The 20,000-nt window shown below is 44.9% G+C and overlaps 1 protein-coding gene across 1 annotated transcript in view; it reads right to left on the minus strand.

The window, feature by feature from the left end:
* Window positions 1-20,000, minus strand: part of LOC117751617 (spectrin beta chain, non-erythrocytic 1-like) — a 46,971-nt gene that overhangs the window by 22,789 nt on the left and 4,182 nt on the right. Inside the window, exons 2-17 of the mRNA XM_034563548.1 lie at window positions 19,211-19,428; window positions 10,947-11,098; window positions 10,633-10,806; window positions 7,897-7,994; window positions 7,061-7,141; window positions 6,782-6,897; window positions 6,524-6,636; window positions 6,234-6,421; window positions 5,303-5,420; window positions 4,383-4,541; window positions 3,540-3,842; window positions 3,304-3,454; window positions 1,496-2,366; window positions 1,255-1,392; window positions 211-970; window positions 2-36 (exon numbers count right to left, since the gene is read on the minus strand). Coding sequence (XP_034419439.1) covers window positions 2-36; window positions 211-970; window positions 1,255-1,392; window positions 1,496-2,366; window positions 3,304-3,454; window positions 3,540-3,842; window positions 4,383-4,541; window positions 5,303-5,420; window positions 6,234-6,421; window positions 6,524-6,636; window positions 6,782-6,897; window positions 7,061-7,141; window positions 7,897-7,994; window positions 10,633-10,806; window positions 10,947-11,098; window positions 19,211-19,428 — 3,675 coding nt within the window. The remainder of the gene's footprint in view (window position 1; window positions 37-210; window positions 971-1,254; window positions 1,393-1,495; window positions 2,367-3,303; window positions 3,455-3,539; window positions 3,843-4,382; window positions 4,542-5,302; window positions 5,421-6,233; window positions 6,422-6,523; window positions 6,637-6,781; window positions 6,898-7,060; window positions 7,142-7,896; window positions 7,995-10,632; window positions 10,807-10,946; window positions 11,099-19,210; window positions 19,429-20,000) is intronic.

Below are 20,000 nucleotides of genomic sequence, written 5' to 3' on the forward strand. Positions count from 1 at the left end.
GGTGTCCGGCCGGTCTATGTGGGCCAGGGTGTACTCCTGCAGACGGAAAAGCGATTTGGAAGAGAAGGAGAAAACACAGTGAACGTTTGGAAGCGACCGCGCCGCATTCCTCCATTAACGCATGTTTTAAATACCTGTAACCCCATCATTAAAGCTCACGCCGACTCTATGGACTGTACCATTTGGAGACGAGCCGTGTATGTACAGTACCTGGTTGTTGAGGATGGCCTCTACAGCTTTGCTGTCCCTCATGAACAGCTGGAAGCCCAGACCCTGGTCCAGGAAGTCCTTGCGGCTGTCCCACATCTTCTGCAGTTCAACCCAGCCCCGATCCAGCCCCTTGAGCCTCTGCTCCAGCTGCTGGTACTGTGGATCCTCCTCCTGGCCCCGGGTGACCTTTGCTCCGGTGTCCCTCACGAGGCGATAGTCCCCCTCGTGGTTCTTTATGTCTTCGCGCACCGCGTCGTGGAGGACGAGCTGCTCCTCGGCCTCCGGCAGCGAGGCGGGCATTTCCTCCGACGCCACGGCTTTCTGGGTCTTGAAAAGCCACGACTGGAAGTCGTCCATGTCTTGGAGGAAGGTCTGCAATTTGCTGACCTCGCCTAAAGAGTCCTCTCTGTCTTTCAGGGTCTTCTTCAGCGCGTCCCAGGCCGCGTCCAGCTCCCCTCTGCGGGCCAAGATGTCCCCCGCGTTCTCCGGGTGGTCCGCGGCCAGCCGATCGGCCTCTTCGCTCAGGAAGGTGAGCTTGTTGTCGATGGCGGCCAAATCTCTCTCCATGCCGAACAGCTTCCTCTGGATGGTCATCACGGCCGCCAGGTCGTTGCCCAGGTCCTGCGTGGACTCGATCACCCGGGTCTTGTCTCGGACCCAGGACTCGGTCTCGTCGCACTCCAGCCCGTAGTTGTTCAGACTGACGGCGGAATCCACTTTCCTCTTCTTGTCCTCCACCATGGCCTTGAAGGCCTCCCACCTGAAAGGAGAAATATGTTATTATTATATGTTAGGTTATGTTTTATATCCTCTAAATACCATTGAAACGCCTTTTACAGGTACATATAACAGATTATATACCTGTTTTGATATGCCAGATGTATTGTATTTCAGATGTAAATGCACATTTAGATATTTACGATGCTTATTGTACTTACTGTATTTTAAGTGCCTCGAGTACTTTTTTTTTTTTAAAAGCGCTATACAAATGAAATGTATTATTATTATTACTTAATAATGAAAATAAAAATGAACATAAAGCACCTCTTATTCAGTCGCATCTGACATTCCTTGACCTCTCTGGTGCGAGGGTGTCTGCTGTCCTCCAGCTGTTTCACGGCTTTATTGACGTCATCGACTCTCGACTGAACATTTGACATATCTTGAGCCAGAATGCTCAACCTGGAAACAAGAAAAGTGCTTGTTAAAGGACCAAGTAGATGACACATTAAGACAAGAACCTAGACGTGTGAAACAATAATTCAGGAGTGCACAAGGACATCACCTATTCTGTACTACTTCCAGGTCCTCCAGCTTCTCGGGCACCTCCAAGCCCACCAACCACGTCTCCTTCTGGCCCATCCAGAGCTCGCAGGCGTCCGTCTCACTGAAGATGGTGTACAGGGCCATGGCGTCATCGAGCCTCTTCTGCCTCAGGTCAGCCAGCGACATGAGCTCCACGAACAGGTCCTTGACGTCCTTCAGGCGCCTCTGGATATCGGGGGTGTTTTGCAGCTCCTCCGGCAGCCCGTTGGCCTGCTTGGACAGAGCGTCGATGGTGGCGCCGCTCTTCATCACTTCGTTCCTCAGGTCCCTGTGCCTCTTCAGCAGCCGCTGGGTGGTGTACTCGTCGTGGCCCGTGTCGTCGCTGCCCATCTGCCTCTTGGCGTCCAGCAGCCAGGCCTTGAGTTCGTCGGCGTCTCCCTGGAACTGGAAGAACCTCTGGGTGTCCCGCAGGTTCTGTTTCCGAAACGCGGCCAGCTCCTCCAGCTGCCGCCACTGGCTGGCGATGCCGTGCATGCATTCTTGAACCTTCGAGGAGCCGAAGTGGTCGGCCCGGATCATCTCGTCCCCTTCGGCCAGGACCTGGTCCAGGTTGGAGCGGCGGGCCCCCAGCTCGTCCTCGAAGGCACTGTGCTTGCTCTGGAGCACCAGCACGCTCGTCAGGTCCTTGCCGTAGTCCAGGGAGGAGAAGATGTGCTCCTTCTCTCTGATCCAGCTCTCCAGCTCCGTCACCTCCCACAGGAAGTTCCAGAAGAGCCGAGACTGTTCCAAGCGAGCTCTTCGCTCGGCCGCCAGGGCACAAAGCTCCTGGTAGCACATGTCCAGGTGCTGCACCCGGTCCCGGATCACCTGAGGATCACACGGCTTGTAGCCTGGGGAGAAAATGAAGGGCAATAGTCAGTGTGTGTGTATGTATATATATATATATATATATATATATATATATATATATATATATATATATATATATATATATGTATATATATACATTTATAAATATATATTTATATATTTATAAATATATATATAAATATATATATAAATATATATATATATAAATATATATATTTATAAATATATATAAATATATATATACTGTATATATATATACATATATAAATATATATATATATATAAATAAATATATATATATATATATATATATATATTTTATAAATATATATATATATATATATTTATACTGTATATATATACATATATAAATATATATATATTTATATATGTATATATATACAGTATAAATATATCTATTTATAAATATATATATATATATATATTTATACTGTATATATATACATATATAAATATATATATATTTATATATGTATATATATACAGTATAAATATATCTATTTATAAATATATGTATATATATATATATATATATATATATATATATATACACACATAATATATATGTCTGTAATATTATCTGCTGAGCCAATGTTAACCTTTTATAAGTTTGTTAAATAGGGTAGCTAGTTTAAAATGAATTAACATTCATATTAATTGCCCTTAATGTACTTTGAATGCAGGTGTAAATAACATTATTTTTTATTGAAAATTGAAAAATGAGGATCCAAATCCTGAATTAATTATTTGGCCATTGGTTAAAAATGTTTTTTGTTGTTGTTAAAAAGCAGTAATTCATAAACTTTGCCGAAATAAAATTGGAAGAAATATCCGATCACAGAAAGCATCTCATGATTATTTTCAGTATTTATTTGGACAGTTTTACTCGGTGCAACAGACATAATATTGTCCTCATCGCCAACAACAGCCACTTACTGTCTCCGTTGGCGAACTGGAGCGCAGCGGCGCTGGCGCCCTGCACTCTGTCCGCCTGCTGGGCGATGTCGTTCTCCAGCAGAGCGTGCTTCTGCAACAAGTCGTCAACTTCCAACAAGTGCTTCCCAAAGTCAGGAGCCAGGAGTCGAGCCTGCAGAGAAGGAGGACACGGCGGTCGGATCTCCAGTTTTTTTTTTTTCCAGGGCGCGCACCTAGAAAACGACGCAATCGCGTACCTTCATGTCGTCCATCCAGCTGATGATGTACAACATCTCCTGGAAGATCCTCTGCAGGGTCAGGTTCTTCTCCAGGCGCGCCCTGCGAGCCCTCAGCAGCTCCTGCAGGTAGTCCCAGAGGCGCAGGACGTTGCCTTTGCGCGCGTCGATGCGCTTGGCGTCGTGGTAACGCTCGGACTCCAGCTCCTTCGAGATGTCCACCAGGACCTGGACGCGCTCCTCGTACGCGGCGATGTCCGTCTCGATGGCGTCGTGCTTTTTCTTCGCGGCCTCCACCGCCGGCAGGTCGTAACCAAAGTTATCCTGAAGGGGACGGAGAGCAGGGGAGAAGGAACCTCAAGGTGTGTGTGTGTGTGTGTTAACCTTTTTTTTTTAAATACTTTGATTGTATTCATACTCGAAGCGGAGCATTTTTTATATAACGCTACTAAGTTATGTTTATTGTAGTGTATTTTTAAGCTCTAACAAATGTGCTGAAGGTTTGTAAACAACAATAACAATTAAAAAAAACAGTTACAAAGAGCTTCTAGACTATTTCAGTACAGATGATTTTAACTTCCATCTTTTTGTTAACAAACAGCTAAACATATCACTTATTCTAACTTCTTCTCACTAACTCAAAACGTTGCCATTCGTTACTCGCAAATAACACTTTTTAGCCGGTGTCATCTTTCTGTTATTGTCATGGCGACCCGTCTCAGCCGTTTTAGCTCTCATCGCCTATAATTAGGTTGGAGAATCAATAATTTAAAAGCAAATCTGTAAAACTATGTGATGTCATGCATGCAACTTAATTGTAATAGGGTGAGAACAAGCCCCATCATCTCGTCGTGGGTGTGCTACCTGCGCCACCAGCCTCTGGTTCTCCAGCAGCCAGGTCTCCCTCATGGCCGCCTTCCTGTCGAATCTCCTCGCCATCTGCTCCAGCTTCTCCTGTCTGATCAGCTCGTCTCTCAGGACTCGCTCGCGCACGTGCTCCGCCCTCTCCAGACGGCCCCAGGCCTGCGCACGCAGACGAGGAGGTGGTGTTTGTTTACTTGTTTACTTGTTATGTTTCTTTGTATTCAGAGTCAAGGCGTTCTTCGCTTGATCCCGCCCACAAAGAACAATAAGCAGGTCAAACGTCGGCTCCTGAACTGGTGCTGACATTGAAAATCATTTCAAACTGGAGGTAGAACATGTTGGATGTATTTGCGTGATGAAATTACTGAAATTATTAATTGATTATCCAAAAATGTTGCTTCATCAGAGGGAGATCGATCCCAGCCTGTCTTTGTGCCTGTGTTGCTGTCGGGACATTATTTTTTCTTCAAGATATATCTTTTATTTTACAGATTCTTTTATTTTACAGATTCTGAACTGCATTATAGGATGAAATCTGTGATTTAATCTTTGCATTATGTCCATTTAAAACGAGCCGTGTGCCTTTACACGCCGGTTCGAAAGCGAGACTTCAAATGAAAATACAAACATTAAAACTGTAGTCGAGTAATCAATTAGTTAATTTGTTTTTAATAACTGATTCATTGTTTTATTCTGGGGATTTCTTTTGTATAAATGGCAAAATTGGGAGTATATTTTTGCTTTTCTTTGTTTTATACGATGATAAACTGAATATCTTTTCAGCATTTTGGACAAAACGAGCTATTTGAAGACCTTTTAATTGCTATTTTTTTGTTATTTGTTGACATTTTCTAGCCCAAATGATGACTCCGCTAAATCAAGAAAATATACTGAGGATGAATCGACATGCCCCCTCTCACTTTGTTGATATCTGCGACCAGGGCTCCCTCTTTAGGCGTGTAGACCCTCTGGTTGTTGGCCCTCATGCGACTCTGGATGGTGAAGAGCAGAACCTCCAGGTTTCCCTTCTCCTGGAACCTGAAAAACAAAAACATATATTTTTTCTAAAACATATGTATTAATGTATTTATATTATAACCTAATCTTATTCTAACTATACAAATCATTGAAAAAAGTATAACAAAATAAATAAATGTATTTGTTCTATAATTGTTTCACTTCCATCTAAGGTCTAGTTATATTAATATTTATTTATTTATCTATCCATATGTATACATCCACATCAATTGTGCTCAATTATATGTGATTAAGATGTCTGATCAGCAATAGGTTTAACATTTGTTTGTTTGTTTGTTTGTTGCTCTCTAGATGACGAAAAATAAATAAAATGTGTCTTTTTAATAGCGGGAAAAAAAAGTCCAAAATGCATTAGACGTATTGATTGTACTGAATATAAAAATGTAAGATAATGCAAAAATAAGTTACAAATATTTAATATAGTATAAAATGTATTGAAAAAAGTGACTTATTTGCATTTTGTGCATTTAACTGAAAGTTTTAATTCACTATAAAATGGATTTGAACTTGGCTGAAAGGAAGAAAAACGTTAATATTTACATATAACACACAAAAAAACATTAGAAATCAAACTAATAAGTGTATTGCAAACTATTACAACATATAGCTCTCTCCTTTGTATCAATGGAGTTTAATGATGGTATTTTGTGCCCTAAGTTATTAGATTTCACTCTAATCCACTAAAAGTTCTCATAAATTACAATGTGTGTGTTTTTGTGGATATTTGATGAATTGTTCTTCTTATTGTAAAGATACTTTTTTTTTTAAAAAGCCCCGCACAAAGAGAGCAGGGTGCAATGCGACTCGACTCACTTGGGCGGCTTCTCCACCGTGCGGTAGGTGTTGAAGGCCTGAAGCTGCTGCTGGACTCCCGTCAGCGAGTTGGCGAGTTTCCGGTTGTTCAGCACGACGATGGTCTGCTCGATCCACGTCAGCAGGTCCGACGCCAGCGTCTCGTACTTATCGATCATCGCCTCCGTCTCGATGGCGTGATCCAGAACCTGGAGACAGAGGGGGTTTCGAAAGACGGATCAGAGAAGCGGAAACTTATATTACTATTTTATATATATGTTTTTTTAATGGAAACAAATACGTCAGCTCACCTTTCCGACTCTCTTGCCCTCGACAGCCAGCTGCTTCATCTTGGAGAAGTAGTGGTAGAATGCCACCACGTACGTGATGATGGACTTCTCGTCTGGGTTCTCCGTGAACACATCTGCAAAAAAAAAAAGAAACGTCAAGTCGCAGCCAAAGCCAGACAGACCGTCTCTGGTCCTGAGGTTTTTTTTTTTCCACCAGCCTCAAAAGCTCATAAACATTTTAGTTCCACGCGGGCGGCCTCCTCTCCGTCGGTCACTCGCCTTCGGGGTCCAGCAGCTTGGTCACGTCGAGCTGCTGCTCGGCGACGTTGAAGGCGCTCTGGAGGTTGTGGGTGGGGTTTGACCCCTTCAGATTGCCGTAGTCCACCAGATCTGGCCTGAGAGAGAGAGGGAGAGAAAGATGGAGCAAAAGAGGAAAGAGAGAGGTGAAAGAGACGAATGCAGAATGAGGAGGAGAGACACTGAGCAGACGGGGTTTTCATGGATGTTTACATTGCAGAGCGGGGCCGAGAGTGGATTCGGCCATTCGTCTCTTCTTACCGGTGTTTGTGTATGAGAGCGTTGAAGGCCATGCCGTCTTTCCAGCTGGTGGTGAAGTTTCTGATGTTGACATTGGGATACCTGCAAAACAACAAAGCCAGTGGGGACGAGCATGAGGGACATCGCTGAGAAGATCCTGTTTTAAATCAACGGTCCGGGATCTGTTCCGCTCCTCCAACTCGGAGACTCGGGACATTTAGTGGCATTTTGTGATTTGACTGATTCCGAACTGGACGACGCTTCAAATGAAGATCTTATAACCTTAAAGAATGGTGTAACATCTCATTTGCTTTCTTTGCAGAGAGTTAGATGTGGAGATCAATATTATCTGCTTGGGCGGTATGAACCTATACAGCCTGCAGCCGGTTAAGCTCGGGTCAGCATGAAGTCCAGAAGGAGGTCTGTCCGAGGTAACGAAATCAGCCCGACGGCACAAAACCTCTCGTGAAACATGTGTTTTTATGCAAATTGCACACATTTGATGCTAATTAGTGAGTTTTATAGGTGCTGTTTAGGGGGATTTTGTTAACTTTGACACGTGCCAGGCTATCTGTTTTCCCTTGTTTTCCAGTCTTTATGCTAAGCTAACTGTCTCCTAGCAGTAACTTCATCCGCATGGATTTTCTTATCCAACTATCTGCAAACTATTTCCAAAAACACCAAACTAGTCCTTGAAGGAAATTGCCAACTACGTCTTTAAACGTGATTAATAAAACTAGTAGCAAACGTTATTATTAAAACCTTTTTTCAAGACGCTCAAATATGTTTTTTACATAACAAATTAATGATTGAAACAAGAACCCGGGACACTAAAACAATTCACGAATTCCACTTACCCCGCCGTTTTCATCTGACACCACAGAAGAAGAGCGTCCTTGGCTGAGCGCGTCTCCTTCTGGTCCGCCTGGCCCGTTTCCACGACGATGTCCTGGATCTGATTTTTTTTTTTTAAAACAACAAGCACAGCTGGATGATGAATAATGAAACGTGACTAACGACTTGCGAGGGTTTGGCAAATCAAACGAGGAACAATTCGCATGCAGAGAACAAACATTTAACTGATAGTAACGCGTCGCTAATAGGATGCAGCAGCCGGGGAAAACATTTTGGGAAAAGTGGCCTCGGATACCCTTTGTGAAATGCATGATTTATTATAGCTCGCAGCCATACGAGGAGGATTTCATTCGTGCAACGAAAGAGAAAGAAAAAAACGTATCAAGTTATAAATCATTAACGTTATTTATTAGCCGACTGGATTCTCACAAATCCAAACCAAAGATCCAGTTCAATAGTTGGGTGGTAATTATTGAAGTTATTATTTTCCCACACACAGTGGACCAATAATTAGATAAGATCTGAGGGACAGGCCCTGAGAGAGAGAGCTAAATTTAGTTCTCCTCGCTTTATAAAAGACTGAAACGATACAGACAAGACCCGAGTCAACTCCTGTCTTTTTTCCTTTTCTTTTTCTTTGAAAAGGCTGAATAATGCAGGAGGCCATATTGTTTTTTGAACTAACGTGTCTAAAAATAACGGAGCTGCTGTCAAATTAAAAATAAATATATGCCCCCTCCAGGAAGATTTAAAAAAAATAATAAAAAAAACAGTAAAACAGACGTCTTCTGATGTTCTGGGTTTTGCTTCTTACAGCAGATAATAATGTCTCTGGAACCCGAAGCATTCGAGGAAAAATAAAGTCAGAAAAGCCGCCAGTTGAAACTGGTTCTGTGCTGCATGCGTGCATACACACCCCAATGAGACCAGTCGGTTAGTCAGAGACTGGTCTGTCAAATTTCGATCATATTTTAACGGTGGTCAGGCTGCACAGGTGACCAACTCCTCGTGTTATTTGAGGATTGTGATACACATGTTAAATAGAACTAATATCGTGTGAGTTTACAGACCAGAAATGTAACGGTGACATTTTTAGATGTGAGTATAAATAAATATATATATGTATTTATTTATTTATATATACATTTTTTTTTAATGTGTAATTTATATATATTTATATATAATTTTATATATATATATATATATATATACATAAAAAATTATATATATATAAATAAATATAAATATATATATATATTTATATATTTATTTATTTATATATTTTTATGTGTGTGTATATATATATATATATACATACACACACATAAAAATATGTAAATAAATAAATATATTAATTTATATATATATATATATAAATAAATAAATAAATAAATAAATAAATAAATAAATAAATAAATAAATAAATAAATATATAAATATATAAATATATAAAATATATATAAACGTAGTACGTAGGTCTGGAACAATTCGTTAGAATAATACAATTGCATTTGTAAAATATAATAAATTCGTGTGAAATAGGACGTTCTCCCGGTGGAGGCAAACGCAGACGGCGTGTCGGCAGGCGACGTGCGGTCGGACACGCCCACCTACCGGAAGAAAAACATCCTTCTCCGGTGAGGCACGTCTGCGCTAAACTAGCTCACCGGGGGGAGAAAAACCCCGAGAGACAGCGTAACGTTACACGGCGACCGGTGCGCGCGCACGAGACCGAACGCAGCTGCTTTACGAGCATATGAGCCCCCCAAACCCCTCCGCGAGACACACACACACACACACTACTCCCTCACGAGGACATTCCTGTTTGTTGTGCAAGAAAACAACAACAACAACAAGAATCCCCAAATCTAATGTCCGGAGCCCCCTCTGACCGGTGCTCCACAAAGCTACCTGTCCCGGAACGAGACATTAAATTACCTCCCCGCCGCACGGGAGATGGAGAGCCATGTGTTCCGCGGACCTCCAGGTAGAGTCACACCGGGGGGGGGAGGGGGACGATTCGGCTCGAGACACGTGGCACGAGCCGTGGAAGTTGGAGCGAGCTAACTGTGACTGTACACCTGTGACTGTGCCGACGATGCCCGGGGTGCAGTTCATGTCGCCGGGCCACAGATGGGACGCTTTGCCCATGTCAGTCATCCAGCATCATATACTGTATAATAATACTGCAGTATATATATTTTAATGGATTTAGCTTTTACTCTACCTCAGTAAGGCATCACTTGACTTCTTGTACATATATATTTGCACATATATAATCATCATTATTGTTAATTTGTTGTATTGTATGATTAAAAAAACTCTTTAACCTGTGGAGGGTTAGGGTTAGGGTAACCCTAACTTTAAGATAATAAAGTGTTATCTTATTGGGATGAGGGATATAATGGTGACATATATATATATATATATACAATTTAACATTTTTCCTGTGACAAAATCACAAGAGAGAGAGATCAAAATGTGATGTGCAACCTGTTGTTTTCCCTGTAAATTGTTGGTATAATGGTTGCAATAAAAGTGATTTTAAAAAAAAAGTGGACTGCGATGACTTTTGTTTTAACCCTCAGCTTGAAAAAAATCAATGCTCTGAATATTCAGCTGTTAAAAAAAAAAAAAAAACGCCCAGCATTTACTCTTCAGGCTTTGAGCGATTCAAAATAAATAAATAAAGGAAATCCAGCCTAGATTATGGGCGTTCAGGTGAACTAAAAGTTCACCTGGAAGCGAAGGATCATGGTCCAGATGAGGCCGAGGATGAGGCGGTGGTTGCCGTCGACGATGTCGTGGGAGCCCATGTTCTCCAGGTGGACCCTCTGCTCTTTGAGGAACTGCAGAGCCTTGTCCACGTTCTCCAAACAGTGGATGCGCATTCGGCCTTTGGTGGGTTTGGGCTAAAGACAGAAAAAAAATGGTAAAGATGGAGAAATATTCATATAAAATATATATATATATATATATATATATATATATATATATATATATATATATATATATATACAAAAAGTGAGACTTGTTCCAGTGAGCTTCTTACAAGTCGCTCGCCGGACAGCGCCTCCAGCAGTTTGATGAGCATGCGCCCGTCCCGCAGGTCCAGGTAGAGGTCGGAGATGCGACAGCCGACCCGGGACAGGATGGAGTTGACCCACTTGGTGAAGGTCTTCTGCTGGACCGCCTCGCGCTCATCTGAAAAAGGAGGAGCAGAGAAAGAAAAAAGTTTAAAAAGAACCGGTTGAGCCGGTGGGGGTCAACGGTCCCGCTCAAGGGCTCTTCAGATAGATGGCGGAGTTAGAATTTAGTCTGGAAACAAAGCAATCTTATTGGTTAAATTAATCCTTGAGTTCAAGAGTTATAAGCCGAGCGCTCTCGCCACTTACTGACCTCAGCCTCAGCATTCTGTGCCGCTGTAATAACGAATGCATTTCACTGACCTCCGTGACCTTTCGACGATCATTATTCATCATTATACAGCACGTTTTTCCTTGTCGTTCAATTATTACATAGTGTAGAAGAAATAAACGCTCGGCAAAGCCTATTATTGGAGTATTCATCTCTTTTTATTAAGAACTTAAGCGCGAAATTATAAAGAAAAGTACACGCGTGCATATTTCCAAGCTGTACGGCGACTGTGTTTACATGTATGCACACGTTGCAGTTGTTGAGGCAGTTTTTTTTCCCATAAACTTGAGTCCGTACGTTCTTGTTATTATCAATTTTAGACGATGTAATTGTGCATCAAGGATATCTATTTATATAATCTCATTGACAGAAGATAAATGATCGGCACGGCCTTACTTTAGGGGCCAGAGGCGAGCGATTAATCAATGTCCAAAACTTACACTTCAGTTAAAAGTTAATTAAATGGTCCACCCCGTCACAGTGCTGTGCTTGCCCCCCCCCCCCCCCCCCCCCCCCCCCTGTTAAAGAGGTCAAATAGGGACACGTCAAAGACGAGGCCACTTCAAAAGATCTGGTTATCCCTGCTGTGTGTTTGCAACATCACATCTCTTCTATTGAAATAATAAGGGCGAAATATCAATCAATAAAATACTGAAAAGTTGTTCTCCTTTTGCTCGATTGTCGGAGAAGGAGGAGGAGGAGGAGGAGGACTGAAATGCTCGACACGATCACAGCGATGACATCACCACGTGCACAGGAAGTGAACAGAGCGCTCTGCACATGTTGAGCAACGGCGTGCGGTACCGACGCCGACACGTGGCCCGATATCTCAGGAACGACGCCGAGGACCTTTTTGGGAGGATCACACTGGTCCTCCTACTCGGCAGCTAAAAATAAAACCAGATTATTTATTTTTTTGATGGGACCATAAATCAGCATGACATTCGTTTGTGTGTTTGTGGGCCCCACTTGACGTGAACGGGAACGGGGCGGCGCGAGTGGGCGTGAGCTTGTGATGGTTATCTGCATTCAGTGAGCTAAATGCCCTGCGTAGTTAAAAAAAAAAAGAAAAGTCTCTTATTACTTATTATTTTGCAGCGGCATTGTTTCTAAATAAGCCTCAAACGTAATTTTGGCATTTCTCAAATGCAATTTCTTGTTGCCACAGCGATGCGTCTGCAATGAGTTATTTTCTGGACTATTTGGGATATTAAGAGCTGAAAACAAATTAGTGAATTAAATAATTGACAAAAAAAAAAAAAAACGTGTCAGCAAAAATATTAATAATATATTGGTCATTTTAAGTAATTTCTTATGTAAAAATCCACTGCTCCCACCTTTAAAAAATAAATAAAATCAGAACGACAGGACGTTGATGTCACCTTTGGCCCTTTTAACAACTCGCTGACATTTAAACACGCCGACAACCATCAGATGAGGCCGAGTAGCTTTTGATTGAAGCTCTCGGTATTCTAGAATAATCTGGAGCGAGGGCACACACACACACACACACACACACACACACACACTCACAGTGTACACACACACACAGACTCACTGCTCCTCATCGTTTATCAGGTCAACCGCCGGCGATGAGACGTTTTCCCATCTCGCAACACGTGACTGCCCCCCCCCCCCCCCCCCCGCCGGACGGCCCGCTGCCGTTCGCCCACGCTGTTCCTCCCACCCCAAATTATGACTTCGAACTACGGAGTGCAAAAGGATTGCATCCTTAATGACTCGTGTGATAAATGATTCAGGCCCCCGGGGCTCAAGCGGAGAACAAGCGAAAAGGAACCGGCTAAAGGGGAGGAACAAGAGGGAGACGGAGGTGAAGGAAGGAGAGAGGAGGGGGTATTGGATTAAAGGTTATAGGAGACAATAGAACAGAGTGAGGAAGGAGGAGAGACTGTGGAAGAAAAGAGGCCAGGCAATGGAGGGCAAGATGGATCAGCAACAAAGTAATGGGAGATGCAGGCGTTCAGGTTTAATCTGCAGAAACCCGGCTAGGAGAATAGAACAAGATATATTACTATACAGTATCCAAAAATTACCCAGAAAGCACCACGAATAAAAAAAAGAAGCTCCCGCTCCATTCCCAGCCTCTTCAAAGAGAAGAAACCAGACGTTACTGTATGTAAAACACACGGTGCAGCAAGAGTACAGTAAATAAATCATGCTCGTCTTCCGCTCCCCCTCAGCAGAACAACGGATTCAACAACTCAAAAAAAAAAAAAAAATAAATAAAAAAGGTGTCACGTCATATTATCTGTCAGCAAGGACCAAAAGAATGAAATGGAAATAGAAATAACACGCGGCAAACGGAGGACGGTTTAAAGTGCATGGTGGAATAAAACCGTGCACGTGGTTCCTCTCGTATCGTCTCACCATCGAGAACCTTGAGCGGAGGCAGAGTGCACGTCGATGCTCCCGGGCCTTTTAGGAAGGAGGAGGGAGGAAGGAGGAGGGAGGAGGGAGGAGGGAGGAGGGAGGAGGGAGGAAGGAGGAGGGGGGAGGGGGTGCTGCTTACATGCATCCCGCCGAGCCGTCTCCAGACGAGCGGTTCACGGAGCTCAATGTGACACCGCCGCTGCACAAAGACTAACTTCTGTTCCAGTTTTGCAGAACTCAGAAATAATATCCAAATTACGAGTCGGGCAAGATTCAAATATCGTACAGGATTTTATTAATCGGAGTATCTCGTATTTCAGGCTACGCTCCAATGGAGAGATGACATGTCTGAGCTCATTGGAGCGTTCAAGCCTCGTGAGACACACACACACACACACACACACACATTGACTTATTCTAATTATTTAGTCTTAAATTAAAATAAAAATGTAATCGTACAGGTTTTTTCCTCCTTATTCATGGTAGAAGTGTTCATAAATAGGGGGAATGACCGCGACTTCTGCTCCATGTTGCATGTTTTGCTTGTACATCAGAAGCTTCCATTGTCATGCAGGCCCTTTTTTCTTTTCTCACATGAATTAAATATTTTTTGGAGTACTCGGCTTCCATCTTCCCCGACGCCCGTTTCGCATGCTTTCCCTTTTTCCAACTTCTCCCGCGTATCAATGCCAGCTTTACTAAACATTCCTCTGTTTCACATGCTTTTACTGTGTAATCCCTCATCCACTCTGACTCCAGTAAAAAAAAAAAAGCCCAATGACTTATTCATGCTGATGGATTTTCCCTGTATACCGCCTGATCCGCCTCATACTGGATGGGGGCCCAAGCAGCACCCTGTGACACCCCACCCTGAGTCGTGGCACTGCCAGAGCCACCTGTCCTGCAGACACAGAGTCCGTATGAACAACACCTCCTCTGTGGGCTTTTGTTTACATGCTTCCCTCAAGACGAGATGAATTGCCTCCAGCTTTCGCCAGAACGCACTCACATTCTGCAGCAGCTCAGCGTCAGATCAACGCACACAACGCACACTTTCCCCATGTCGTAAAGAAAATACCAGTTTTTTTTTACTCCATGAAAAGCCTGTTAACAGGTGTTTGGAGAGCACTTTTTGTTTAAGTTGTAGAAAGCCTTTTGAAAGGAGAGTGCGTGAAATCTGACAAACTGAAGTTAGAAACAAGTGAGTTGACCAGGCCTCTGTAGCTGCATTAGCTACATTAGCTGCTACCAGCATAACGCACACCCAAATCTCCAACCAAACTGTCAACGATAAGAGTTGAATTATGGGTAATGTATCAATATTTGACGATATCTCTGCTTCTGCTACTGTCCATCATGAGTCCAACACTCTTAAAAGGGGTTGCAATGTTAAATAACTCTTATTAACTCTTATTAAAAGACGCATGAACGGCAAAACCCGACAACCGCTTAAAGAACACACGTTCACAATCATTTGAGGGTCAAATTGTATTTTTAAAAAAAGTAAACAGGGGAAAGATCAAGGGCCTAAACTCGTGAAGGTCAAGGTGGACTGGGAGGGGGGCAAGCCAAAAAGGTTAAAGGTCAAATGGTTAAAAAAAAAACTTTAAAAAAAACTGTTTCCCTTTATTTTTATCAGTCGCGTTTTTCATGATATTGTTTGTTTCCGTCCGGCTTCGTTCTTGCTTGCAGCCTTCGAACCGGATCTCCCACGACAACGGGGGTAAATAAAAAAATTAAAAAGTAAAGAAAATTCCACGACATGCAATCGGTGGATCGATACACTCGGCTCCGAACAAACCACTCTAATTTGGGAGAGCTTCAGAAGTTCACCGCTCGGCGTATCAGTTGACTCTGCACTTGAAATCTAGCCGAGGCAGAGAAAAGCATGTTTCCCCCTCTCTCTCTCTCTCTCTCTCTCTCTCTCTGTTCCTGCATCGTCTCTCCTCCATTTTCTTGCTCTCACTAATGCACTCCTGTCATCGGGGAGTCGGAGCGCATCGTGCCGAGCTAACAAAGATCCACAGCGACGGGCAAAAACCTCTCACTTAAAACCTTAATAACGTACTCAGAAACGAGTTAAAACCGGCAGAGAAACGCCGCCAAACGCAAAAGGAAAGATTAATAAAAAAAAAATAAAAAGGTTAGGATGAAAACCCACTTCTGCTTTTGTTCTTTTGGAACAGTTTGTGAAGGGGAAAAAGGTCACATTGAAGTTATAGGTGACAAACAAAGACGATGAATATGTTTTGTTATACTTTCAGAAAAAGAAGCACCTCAAGAGTGTCATAACACGACCTTTTGGAAAGGGGGAAAAAACATCACAACCTTTTTAGGAGTTTTTTTTTTGCCTATGAATTATTCAAAGCCAAGTCAGTGAACAATTGGGGCAGAGCCACGGCTTCCCGGAAATAAATAAATGACTAGCCTATACGTTCAATAAAAAGGGACACCTCTTTGGAAGCTGGCTTTCTCCAGTTCTCACATAACGGGATGAGAAACTAACGCCGGCTCACATCGCAGCTCCAGCTCCCTGCCGTCGACAAGTTGGGGAAGGGAGGGGCAAGATTGGGAAAGTGTTGTCCGTCTCGTCCGGGACGCACAAACACAAACATAAACACACACACACACACTCACACAGCTCTTCCATCAGGACCCCCCCCCCTGTACCTTGCAACTGCCTGAAGCGTCCATCCAGGATGGTGTTGAAACAGATGTTGGAGGTGCTGTAACTCAGCCAGCGCGCCCGCTTCATACTTTTAGCCGAGGAGGAGTTGTTGGCGCTGGATGAGCAGCAGGAGGAGGAGGAGGTGGAGAGGAGGGCGGGGGGAGGCTGAGGCTGAGGGTGAGAGGGCCGCTGACGTCTGGGGGTGCGGGAGGAGGAGGACAAGGAAGAGGACGACGAGAGTAAAGGGGAGAGTCCCGCGGGCGCCGCGGCGACCGGGACGTGCAGGAGAGTGCCGTTCCTCTCCGGGTGGTGTTCAGGCTCCTGCTGCTGCTTCCTGCTGCTGCTGCTGCTGCTGCTTCCCCTCGCCGTCTTCCTGCTTTCGGCTCTCTGGGTCCGGTGGACCGGCGGGGTGCTCCTGCTCCGGCTGACGCTCACGCCGACCCGAACGGGGGCCTCTTTCTCCGCGGGGGCATGTGGTCGGCCGGACGCCTCCTTGGTCCCTCCGCCGCCGCCGCCAGCGGCGCTCCGGAGGGCCGCGGCCTCCCTGCTGCCGGCCTTCAGGCTGATCTTGACCTCTCGGAGCCGGGGTTGGCTTACGGGGACGGCGCGCAGCAGGCACGGGCTGCTCATCTTGACCCCTCCCCCCCACCCCCACCAGACAACAACAACACGGCGGAGGAGCTTGGCACTCCGCGTCTCTCCTCTTCTCCGTCTCTTGGCTCTGTGTCCTCCTTTTCCAGCTTTCTCTCGTGCGTTCACTCCTGCTCCCTCCCTCCCGCCCTCCTTCTTCCGTCCTTCCTCACTCTCTCCTCACCGCTGCCGTGATGATGCTGCGCCTCCACTCTCTCCTCAGAGTGGTTTCTGTAGCCCCGTCCATGCATACGCTATGTTTCAATATGTCCACGTGCTCGCGAGGCTCCCTCCCTCCACACAGCGCTCCCACTCAGTCGTGACATCACTGAATGTGAAGTGTGAGTCCTGTGCCGCTGATCCAACACAAAACTGTCTCTCTCTCTCTCTCTCAAAGGAACATGTCTTTTTTTTTTAGGTGGATGTAGGGGAGGAGTGCAAATGGATGGATGTTCAGCATGTTACGTGCTTTGTTGGCTAGCCGGCTGCATATCTCTGAGTTCACAAGCTGTAAAGGCGTCATTCAGAGCCTCCCTCTTCTATCTCTCTCTCTCTCTCTCTCTCTCTCTCTCTAACAGGAAACACTGATTGCATTACAGAAACATCAGTGCATCGGCACTCTAACACAATATCACCCAACACCCACACACAGAAGCCTTCATCGCTTAAAGAGACAGCAAGAGAAGTGGTGAAAGCGCCGCCCCAAATAAACGGTCGGGACACAACTAAATATTTGATGCCAACCCAGATGTCGGGCTGGATATCAAAACCTCAATACTTTGTATTATGTCTTCAGACAGAAATGTGTGTTATAGCGAGTGCTGAGAGCCGGGCATCAAATCCAGGAATAGACATTGGATGTGCTTTTAGTCTGAAACTGCTTCTCGATTTCACTCAGACACACTTACACGTCAAGTTATTGGTTGTTAACAGCAAATCTCTTTGAGGAGGAACTACTGCCCCCCCCCCCCCCCCCCAACAAACGAATACAAGAAGAAACAGAAGGTGCAGATGTCTGCCAGCTGTGTCTGCAACGAGCACCGCCACGTTGGATTGAACCAATCGACTACACGTCAAGTACATCCCGTGAGCCCGATGAGAAGGTACAGAAATGAGTGCGTCTCTGGCCACAGAGCCGAGAGACAAGTGAGTCGAACAGGCAATAACAGGCGTTTTGAGAACGCGTGAGTCACTCGTTATCTCCGGATACATGGATACTCGGTAAAGTCGACAATACAGGATAAAGTTGGGGCGGTGGAGCGAGGAGCTGCAGGCGTACGTACGCCGGTGAGATGATCGGGTGATGCCCGTCAGCTGGTCCAATGATTACGAGGCAGCCGACACCAATCACCACCGAAAAAAACAATGTTCATTATTACTGAAGAGGTAGCAAACCACAAGGGGTTCACGGTGCACGTGCAGATTTCATGCATGTGGATCGTGTACATGTGGTACTACAGTTTGATAGTCACTCAGAGATATTTAAACGCCTGCAAGAAATACTCAAAATGGCTACAGCAGGTCTTTGTAGAAAAACAAGTTTAAATCTTTAGTGAACAAACAAACAAACAAACAGTGTTTGGGTGCCTGTAGCGCCGTATAAAAAGATTCCACGGTGCCGTCTCCACAGAGCCAAATTCCTGTTCCACTACCTTGTGGCGGAGCTCTACGGATTAAGGAAAGTATTCATGGTGTGACCGTCGACTCGCCGCCTCCCGTCCTATTTTAAAACCCGCGAGCAGCCGCTCCACAGGTGGAGATCCGTGCTGTTTGGAGGCAGACGGGCGAGGGCAGCTGTCCAGATCGCTCAGACGCTCGGCATTCTGGGAATGTGCGAGCGATCTCAGTTGCTTGAGGAGGGTGCGGAGCGGTTTCAGGCCTCAGCTGCTGGAAGGAGGGTGGGGTGGGGTGGGGTGGTTGACACCACGAGTAACATGTACACACACACACACACGCTAACACACACACATGCAAACACAACAACACTCTGGCTGAGAGCGTCGGAGTAAAATCGAGGGTCGACTAGAGAGTGATTTTGTCGTTTGACACGTGACACATTGAGGCCATTCCAACAGACGCCCCGTTATAGCTCGACCTTTCTGCCCTTCCCACGTTCTTAAAAAGAGACTGTCATCTCAAAAATGTGGCCCCACAAATGTCACGTGGGTGGGGGTGGGGGGGGGGGGGGAACACCTGTGCAATGCGCTCACCTGCGAGGGCCCTGATGCGCGAGCGCTCAAACCGCCGGGCGGAGCAGTTGTCGTTGTCCTGGTCCTCGTCGGTGAGGCAGAAGCGGGTGTTGATGCGGCTGTACTGCTGCGCGATCTCCGCGTTGTCAAAGTCCGTGGTGGAGGTCGCGGAGGTCATGGCGGCGGTGGCGGCCAGCGCGGCGAGCGACGGGGACGTCGTCCTCGGGTGGTCTGGATGTCTGTAGGGGGGGAGGGGGGCGTTATTATGATGTTCCAATGAGACTTCTACAATATTTATACATTCAGAGATTCTGGATTTTTGTCAACGTGCTTTTCAGAAATCATACAAAAATTTGTGATTGAAAGGCCTCAAATTAATATTTCAAGCAGTATCGACACTGTGCGGTACGACTGCGACGGCTAGTGCTTCATTTCAGGTGATTCATTCAAGGTTCCAGCTAAGAAACCTGGCCTCAAAGACATCGTAATGGACGTTCATCCCTGTGTTGTAATGTTTTAAAGTCCCATATTAAGACAAATATGAGTACAAAATAAGAAATCTACGTGATCTCAGATGTGCTGCAGGTATATTTCTTTTACACGCCTATCGTGTAGCTTTTCAAATTCACAATCTCCATTTTGTGTGTGTCCCTTTGCTCAACTGTCACCCTGCAGAGTGTGTGAGTGTGTGTGTGTGTGTGTGTGTGTGTGTGTGTGTGTATTCTCTGTGTGGAATGGCGGGTTGAAGGGTAGCAGCTCAGATAGCCGTCTATCTGAGTGCAGCACAGCTCTCTTATCATGGCACACAAGG

Source organism: Cyclopterus lumpus, chromosome 22 (genome assembly GCF_009769545.1).
Source record: "Cyclopterus lumpus isolate fCycLum1 chromosome 22, fCycLum1.pri, whole genome shotgun sequence".
Lineage (NCBI taxonomy): Eukaryota > Metazoa > Chordata > Actinopteri > Perciformes > Cyclopteridae > Cyclopterus > Cyclopterus lumpus.